The 9,238-nt window shown below is 42.4% G+C and overlaps 1 protein-coding gene across 1 annotated transcript in view; it reads right to left on the minus strand.

The window, feature by feature from the left end:
• mrrf (mitochondrial ribosome recycling factor) overlaps nt 1-9,238 on the minus strand; it is a 20,773-nt gene continuing 11,535 nt past the window's right edge. Inside the window, exons 5-7 of the mRNA XM_086187472.1 lie at nt 3,943-4,034; nt 2,238-2,397; nt 1-1,523 (exon numbers count right to left, since the gene is read on the minus strand). Of these exons, the coding sequence (XP_086043598.1) occupies nt 1,446-1,523; nt 2,238-2,397; nt 3,943-4,034 (330 nt within the window). The 3' untranslated portion in view covers nt 1-1,445. The remainder of the gene's footprint in view (nt 1,524-2,237; nt 2,398-3,942; nt 4,035-9,238) is intronic.

Raw genomic sequence — 9,238 nt, forward strand, 5'->3', positions numbered from 1 at the left:
AAAAAAAATCTCTTACTGACCTGTCAAAAAAAACCAAAAACACTCTCTACAAACTTAGAAATAAGTTTTTAATAAATGTTAAATAACTTTAATTATTTATCAAATACCTTTTCCGCCTGAACAGGTGTAAATAATGAGCTTGTGTGTTCTTCTTTTCTCATTTCTGGAGTGAAAACTGTGTAAGGATTTTCCTAGTAGCTGTAATAATCATTCATGAGAATTTTTCTCTCTACAATGAACTCCCCCCAAAAGTATTTTAATTTTTAGTTTAAATTCCGAGGTCTGAATTTATTCTCAGTATTCAGATTTTTTTCTAAGAATCCTGCTGTTTCTCTGACATAATAATTGTGGATTAATGTCACTGTTCTAAGTGTCTGAAGTGTTTTTTTTCCCCCATGTGGTCCTAACCCATTCCATTTGTTCAAAGCGATAGAAAAAAGTGTGTGGGCAACTTAAACTTGTCCGCTACGTGGGAAGCAAATCTAAACAAATCATGATAAAACCAAAGACATAAACCACAAGCTAGTTAGAGGAAAAACTTCAGCTGGCACAAGAGGAAAAGCAACGTGGACGTGTGTGTGTGTGTGAGAGAGTGTTTATGCATGTGTGTTGATGGACGGTTCCCATTCGGTTTGAACAACTACACATCCTGCTTGTGTCTTTAAAAGTGCAGCTATTTAAAGACAAAAAGAACACAATATTAAAAGCCTGTGTTCCTAATGGTGCCAGCAGTCGGGGCCTGGAGGTCTGAACACAGGAAAAGTCCATTATCACTCTGACTAATGGAGGAGGGGGCGACTTCAAACCTAAAAGAAAAGAAAATAAGGGAGAGAACGATGATGGTGCAAAGCAGTGTTTGCTTTAATGGAGTCCATCAATAATGTTCTTTCCCCTGCGTTCTTGTGTGTAAATGAAAGGAACCATATTATCAATCCTACACGGGGGCGCAAAAGTACATTTTTAACAGTCGTTGAATCAATGCGAAACAAATGTCTGGCAACACGCTACTGTTATCTGGAACAAAATCGCTCCACCAAGACAAACCCGCAAGCTAGTTTACGCTCAGGCCGGTGCGCTTGTTTTACATAAACAGACAGCCCTTGTGGCAAGGGGTTTGATTAGGAGGAGGCCCACAAATCCCATTAAAACTCCATTCGTCCTTCATGTTGTTTGTTTGACGACAGGAAGAGTAAGAAAGAAAGAGGAAGGTGATGCTGCCGGTTTCTGTTTATGTATAGAAGGTTAAATATAGATATCAGTCAGCGGCGAGGAGCGGCTCTTTGCAGTGATGAGGGCAGGAACCAAATCCTAGTCAAATCTGTCGGAGACGGAACCAACACAGGAGGAACCAGACCTGTTCTTCCACCTGAGATTCAAACATTATTGTGAATATGATCCAGTCTGTTGTCATCAGGCTGCTGCTGCGGACATCACACATCCTCACATCAGACCAACAGCTCCTTGGTTTTGGCTGAAAGCTGTTTGTCGATGTCCTCTGCTGTGGTGTCGACCATCTGCTGTATCTGTGGGACAGACATGATGAGGGTTTTTTTTTTTAAGGCTCTATTTTTATTGTCAAGCATCTGTTCACTAGTTGATCATTTACAGAGTTGCAGTAATGCTGTTGCCTTGTCGGTACGACAGGAAAATCTGCTTTCTTTCTTAAATTAAGTTTTTTTCCCGGTGTATTATTTGCAAGCGATGAGATCAGATTTGTTGTGTCTGGACTCGGTTTAGTAACAATGTCTGCTGTCTTTGGCACTGCCACCAGTGAGCTATCTCACTCATGATCTTGTTCCTGCAGGTTCCTTCCGGTCTGGCCTGTTGAGACGCCGCCACCCTAAGTGCCAGCATTTGTCTCTGTGCTGTCCACCACATGTGTCCTCGTGCCTCTGAACCAAGCTACTGCTGCTTCCCTATATGGTCTCATGCTTGATGATCTTCCTGATCAGTGATACAAAACACATTCAAAACCTATTCGAGGGTCCACACTGACATTCATCTGTAAAAAATACGACTGGAATCACAATTTAAACCACCTCCAAAATTGGTTTGGACCCCGACTGTCTAAAATCTCTCCGATTTGGTCTGGCACAACAACTTAAACACCACAAACCCTTATGAGATTATAATAATGTTTCAAATGTCATTTTCTAATGGGAAATAGCTGCACCCTTGGGCATCTGCAGTCTGACCAGGGAACTTAGAAACGTTGACTTCCTGTCCTTCACTCCTACCTGTTTCTCTATTAGTCGGATGGTGTCCTCCGAGTGTCCCTCCTTGGCCTTTCTGACCTGTGCGACTGCGTTGGAACGAACTCTCCTCAGCGAATCCTTGGCCTTGTTGCTGAGCTGTTTGGCCGTTTTGACCAGGTTCTCTCTGTGTTCTCGTGTTACTCTGCGGTAGAAGAAGAGAAAAGAGACAAAGAAGAGAAAGAGAGTTGTTAATGTCCTGTATTATCTGGCGGACAAGAGATGATACATAATCTCTAGAGGAGTACACAAGTTAGAACTACGTATTCTTGTGGTTTTGCATATAGCTTACGATGATAGCGAGTAGTGGGGTGATGAAAGAAAATCCCACTACAGCATAATCACCGGTCACAATCGTGTTTTTGGAGGAAAAGCAATACTTTGAATCCTGCAGTCATCGAAATATATTTTCACCTAATCCCAAACTTGTTATATACTGACCATGATTATTGAAAGTCTACAAGTACGATGCATTGTCATATTTCTTTCACAAATGTGGTAACAATATTGCCTAAAATATCATGATGAAGAAATACATTGATAAATCAGTTTAACCAGCACGACCCCTGAGCCTAGTCATGCACCCCATCCCCGTGAAGCACTCTGTGTTAGCCTCGCTCAGCTAATGTCAACTAGACAAACTAACAAGCTGTCAGTGCTGCGGTTGCTGCTTGATAACAGACATCTAGAAGATAAATTTGACGAAACTCACCTCGTCAACAGAAACATGCATTTCAACAGTTGGGAAGTAAAGAGAAACAAACCAAAAAGTAGAAAAAGAGAGGAGAAACAATGGCGTCACCCGGGAATACGTAGCCGCAACGTGGTTTAATCACTGTAGTCCAACTACCAACAATCACATCCCAGGGTCCAACACCCGAGCTGAAACACCCCATCAACTTTGTATTCACTTCACATTTGATAATCACTCAGAAAATCCTCCTTTCTCATTTCACTCTCCTTTTTCTCCTTAATTAGCTTTTTTAAGTTGTTGGGGTTTTTTTTGCCTCAGGGGATTATTTGCAAACAATCCAAGTGCAGCGTCTATTTAGCGCAAACAATACGGCCTAATTACTGATTCCAGAGCCAATCAAGGAGCAGCCTTCTCTTTGGAAATGCAAATGGAGACTTGGAGCGTGCCGAGACTGATTGGAGGGGGAAGTGTTCCCGCTCTCTCGTGTCCCTCCTCTGCCAGACTAACACCTGCTGCTCCACCCGTGCGCACACACACACACACACACACACACACACACACACACACACACACACACACACCCACACCAACACCCACACACACAGTCATTCACACAGACTCAGCTGTGCGCATGTAGAAAAAAAAACAACAAAAAAACTTATATATATATATATATATATATATAAAAAATGAGATGAGTGACGGATCAAGACTGACCCTCCACACAGATCAAACACTGGGGGCTCCGTCTGTTACAGCCTGACATTTGAAGGGCTGAGATACAAAAAGTGTAGTTTAACTAAGATTACTGTAAAATCTGATGAACATTTTCTTATTTTGTATGAGAAACTTTGAATACTTGATAGCAGTACTAGTATCAAGAATATGGGTACAAGTTATCATATTATTGTAAAAATGAAAAAAATCTGACCATAAGGTCTGGATAACCTGATGTGTGTATGCGTGTGAGTGTGTGTGTGTGTGTGTGTAACTCACTTGGGAATCGGCACCTTGATGATTGTCCCGTCCACCTCTGGGTTTAGGCCCATGGTACTTTCTCTCAGGGAACAAGCGGCCGCTGCTGTAACCTGAGGGGGCAACACACACACACACACACACACACACACACACACACACACACACACAAATGAAATGTGTGGTTTGCACAGCGTAAATCGAGAGCACTGCTACAACTGCAGGTAGTGCTCCAGCTGGCAATCATTAAGGTGTGTGTGTGTGTGTGTGTGTGTGTGTCTGGGGAAGCCCATGCACTGTGGAAGTGCCTTGGGCCACTGTCAGCGCTCAGCCCTGTGGGAGCAGACTGAGAGGTTGCAGGGCAGGGCGTTGACCCCTGGTGACCCCGCAGGAGTGTCTGCTTGTGATGGATACGCATGCGCGCGCACACACACACACACACACACACGCGCACACACATGCACGCACTCACTCACACACATGAGTGTGTAGCTTTTAAGCCAATTCATCTTCATTTTCCAATATAAAACCATTTCTAATGTGGCCACCAGTATCAGGGTAATAACTCATGGGCTCGTGTAAACACTGAGCTGTGTTTATGTGGTACAGACTTGTGCCCTTTCTCCTCACTGGAGTGAAATGAAGAGCACCAGTGAATCCACACATGTAGGGAAGCCTAATCTACTGGACTCAGTCTGGTGAGGGAAGACGTCAACACTTCTGGAGTCCATAAACATGATGCAACAGATGCTGCAAGACATTTATATTTCATGGTAGAGTGACAGGAGCAGGCAGCATGATGGCCACGTTCAAACACAGACGAGGGGTTTATTCATAATAATGAGAGCCTCCACTTCCCTCCACTCTGTTTCTTTTAAAGGGTAAACAAAAAAGATGGTGTATTACCCAACAATTCCTCTGCAATCACATAATTAACATACATTTCAATTGCTGCAGTCACATTATTCTTTTTTTAACCAAAATTTCCAGGACTTGACTGCATTATTTCTGTGTATGCCTGAGAAATACAAATATTAAAAAAACCTTGTCAAAATGTAATACTTATTCTACATTTAAGTGATTAACCAGTAAAGCTTTTAATTGGCAATGACCGAACCACTTCTACGACACTTTACAGGAACACGTGAAGTACATTTCCATGACTTCTTCCTAAAGACTTCCTGGATTCATTCATTTCTCCAGGTAAGAAGAAAAGCTGTTTTCCATCTGCATAACTTTTCCAGGATTTGCAAGACTGTGAAAACCCTGTTAAGCTGCGTTTGATCGATCAATACCTTTTCACGCCATCGTGCATTTTTAGGACACTGGATTCCTTTTGTCCACACCAGCTTAATGTCTAGGAGAATGGACATCAGATTCCATTAAAAACTTTTGTCATCCAGCAGGATATTAAAGAGGATCACTGCAAAAATTGAAACAAACAAAAACAAATGATCAAAATCCCTTTTCTCCGGTGTCCTTTTGTCTACACTGGGAGGCAAAGCGGCGACGTTTCCTAACTACAGAGAAGCTGTAAGCTCACGTCATGGTTCTAGGACAACAAAACAAACTACTGAGCTGCTTGTGTATGACAAAGAAAATGAAAGGGATGTCATACCATGTACATTTTCTTACAACAGCAATAAATTCCACTGCAGTGTTATCAAAAAAAAAAATTTCAATTTAATATTTTTGACTTTAGGGATGTCAGGACCTCATTCTAACACTATGAATGAGCGTTAAAACGCCCAAAGTTCACTCGTGGACAATCAACCACGTTAACAGTTGGAATCCAAATGAGTTCCATCAGATTGAAGAGACTCTCCATGTGAGCACAGCCACAGTCGTCATGAAATTTCCTCCAGCGCTGCCAACTACACATCTGGTCTGTCACTCAAACACCTGCAGAAAACTCTTCTCTTTCCCCGACTGTTAGCCAAAACAAGTTACTAAAAAAAAGTTGTAAGAAGCAAAACCAATATTTTCCAAAACACCATCTGTGACTCTCTTTTTTTAAATTTTGGATTTAAAAAAAAAAAAAGGGACAGAGAGGATGAGAGGGAAGTGAGAAGAAGAGAACAAGTGCTGGTGTGGAGGATGGAGAGGCAGCTGTGGATTGGATGCTACGTGATTTCTAAAAAACAAGATGTAATCAAACGAAGCGGATGGTGAGAGGCTCTGAGGGTTCTTTCATGTTCAGCAGGTACGCAGGAAACAAAGAAATTAACCTCCGTCCATCAGAGAGCTGCAACTAAACAGGGACGAGCGGGAGAAATCCTTTGAACCCCTAAAAATTCCATGACAATTCCCTTAGCTGAGTATTATAGAGGGTGTAAAAGTGCAATGTGAGGGAAAAAAACCCAGCATAGAATTTCCTCTTCCTTCTCCCCTTTCTAGACAGCTCCTCCTGAGGGGGAAAGAAATGGCAGCGAGATTAAAGGAATTTATTTGTGTGCATTAAATGAATTCATGAGGTCTTGTTTCTCTTCCTTTGTGAAAAGCAAAACAGGCCTCTGTTGCTCTCTTTGAGTGCGGCGTGATCGATTCAGCTCATACCTATGTTTGATTGTTCTCAGCATCAAATTCATCACCGCTTCCCCTCTCAGACGACCACTCGGGTGGTTATGGAGAAACCAAGCAGAATTTTTTTCCTTCCCTGAGCAGGTTTCTGGTTAATATGTTGGCGAGGGAGAGGAATTACACTGAAGTTGAACATCAAACGCAGACGGACCGCTTCAAAGCCAAGAAGCCAGAGCAGAGGAATGTGTGTGTGCGTGTGTGTGTGTGTGTGAGAAAGAGAGGCAAAACACTTTCTGTGGTGGGGATGCTGGAACGTACACACGCTCCAATTGGACGGAGACACACACACGCACGCACGTACGCACACACACGTCCTGGTGCTGCGAGCATGCTTGTAGTTGTTGCTAGTTCTACTCCACCTTCCCAGGCTGCTGTTAATAAATGAATGGAAAACAATTGAAGGGTCTCTGGAGCGCCTGGTAATGGATCGACATCATTATAAGCCTATTAGCTCTGGGTACTGAAGACTGCGTACACCACGACAGGGTAGTGTGTGTGTGTGTGTGTGTGTGTGTGTGTGTGAATGTGTCAGCTGGCATGTGTGTGGTCCGTGGTCAGAGTTTCTGGGAAGGAACGAGACTCACTGGAAGACCATTCAGCCTGATTCAGGTGTAAGAGAAGATTTCCTGATATGAAATGCTGATAAATTCTCACCTTTGCTCCTTGTTTTTGTGATACTGGTACAAAGGAGGACAAAAAGGTGAAAGAACGGCCTTCAGGCTTACAAAAACATAGAAACAAGCCCTGTTTTTTCCTCTTTTGTGGTTCTAAGAGACAGGTGGCTCTTCAAAAGAATTTCTGAACCCAATTTCTTTTCACAGGTTGTATAGTTTAACAGCTCATTTAGATTTTGAAGAAAAAAGAAACTCCTTTGTAACATCTATTTGTTGTAACTTCTTCTATGAACATTTTGTTAAGGGTGGCCTAACAAATGTATTCCACAGAAGAATCCTGATTGTCAGTCCTCTGACCTGGAATGAACTTCCAGCATGGAACTGTGAGTGCATTTACGTGAACTTAATATCCTGCTATCGTTCCAGTATTTACCTGTACACTGAAAATGACAATATTCTGACAAAGCTGTTAGCGTGGCCAATGAAGTGAGTATTCCACTGGTAGTCCTGCCCTCACGGAGCCTTGACAGTTCTGGCTACTTGTCGGAAAGATTAAGGGGGAAACTTAAGTTTGTTGTTGTTGTTTCCTCCAAACCGCTCAAAGGGTTGTACACGAGTACACTTCCCAACATTCCTTCTACTACTTTGAGTTCATGAGAGGAAAAAAAAAAAGAAAAGAAAGAAAAAGAATGTTGCATGTTATTCTACTATTTACTTACTTTGTTGTGTCCATGTTTAATCAAACGTAAGGCTTTGGACGTGTTTGGGGAAGTCAAATGAGAGTTCTACTGCTCTTTAGCAAGCTACTTAAGCGAGCGCAGCATGAACAAGCGAGACACCGTGTCCTGCTAGTTTCTGAGTGTCTGATCTGTTATATAAACCCAGACTCAACGTGCGTATTACAACACGTTCAATACACCCCCCCCCAAAAAAATTGTCCTTAATCCAAATAATATCCTATAATATCCCAAAAATCTTCATCACTAAATGTTTTGTGTGGAAAAAAGGCCTACTTATGAAAATCCAGCAGATATAAATATTGCTCTAACTCATCAAATTTACTATTTTGTCATGTTCTGAGAGACAGTGGAATATTAGTGTGCGTGTGAACACTGCCACTGAACCCGCATGTTACTGATGGTCATGTGGTCGGCAGCAGCCGGTCATCACTGAGGTGCGGAGATGTTTAAAGACATTGTATCAGTCTGTGGTGTTACCCTCTAGTAACAGACGGTGAATTTTCATGTTTTACCATAAGAAGAGGACTCTTTTGTACCTGGACTCTATACGGTCAGATCATTTCTGAGCTTCACACATGCAATTAAGAGTCCTGTAGACGTCCACAAGCAGAAATTAAGCCTTGGCACCACCTAGTGGTTACAGGAAGGGAACCTGAGGTATGAAATATTTAATCTACATCAAAGTGATCCTTGATTGTCAACATGTGATTTACAGCATCATCATATATGTGAAGTGTGTGATCTCTAGCACCACCTACAGGGGGCAGGAAGCGATATTCGCATCACAGTGCAGCATCAGTCTGCTCCTTCACGCAAAATCCGAATATTATCGGGTTTCACCGCCGTCTCGTGAGGGTCAGCTCATCACCTGACCTTGTGCTCTCTCAGTTCCCTCTTGTATCTTTTTTGTCCTGTTTCCCCTGCTCAACGTCTCATGGTTTTACAGCTGCGCTGAGAAAGTAGGAGTGTCTGTTTGGAAGCAGCTAATGAATACATGTTAGAATCACTGTCATTCTGGAACAGGATTGTAGAGAGTCACGGATTGAAATCAAGATTTTACTGTGATTAAGCGTGCAGCTCTAGTAAGGCATCATCTGATCGGTTTACAATCTCTTGCATGCTTGTTGCACATTGTGGTGTCAGTCCTCTACCCAGCTACAGGACGAGAAGCCAACAGGTCTGTTGTTAATGAGATCGCAGAGAACTCAGTCAAGGTCGTGTGTGGATACGTTTACATAAATGTTGTGTTAAATGCTAAAATTCGATTTTCCAGACCACCAGATATTCTGGCAACTAAAAGCCTGCGTTGCCTCGGTGGACAAAACGGAGCTCTGATTAGTAGAACATTGTATCATCTAAGACGGAAAAGAGAGAAAAGGAGTG

Source organism: Aulostomus chinensis, chromosome 19 (genome assembly GCF_037954235.1).
Source record: "Aulostomus chinensis isolate RoL2024-O1b breed Wild chromosome 19, RoL_Achi_v1.0, whole genome shotgun sequence".
NCBI classification, from domain to species: Eukaryota; Metazoa; Chordata; class Actinopteri; order Syngnathiformes; family Aulostomidae; genus Aulostomus; species Aulostomus chinensis.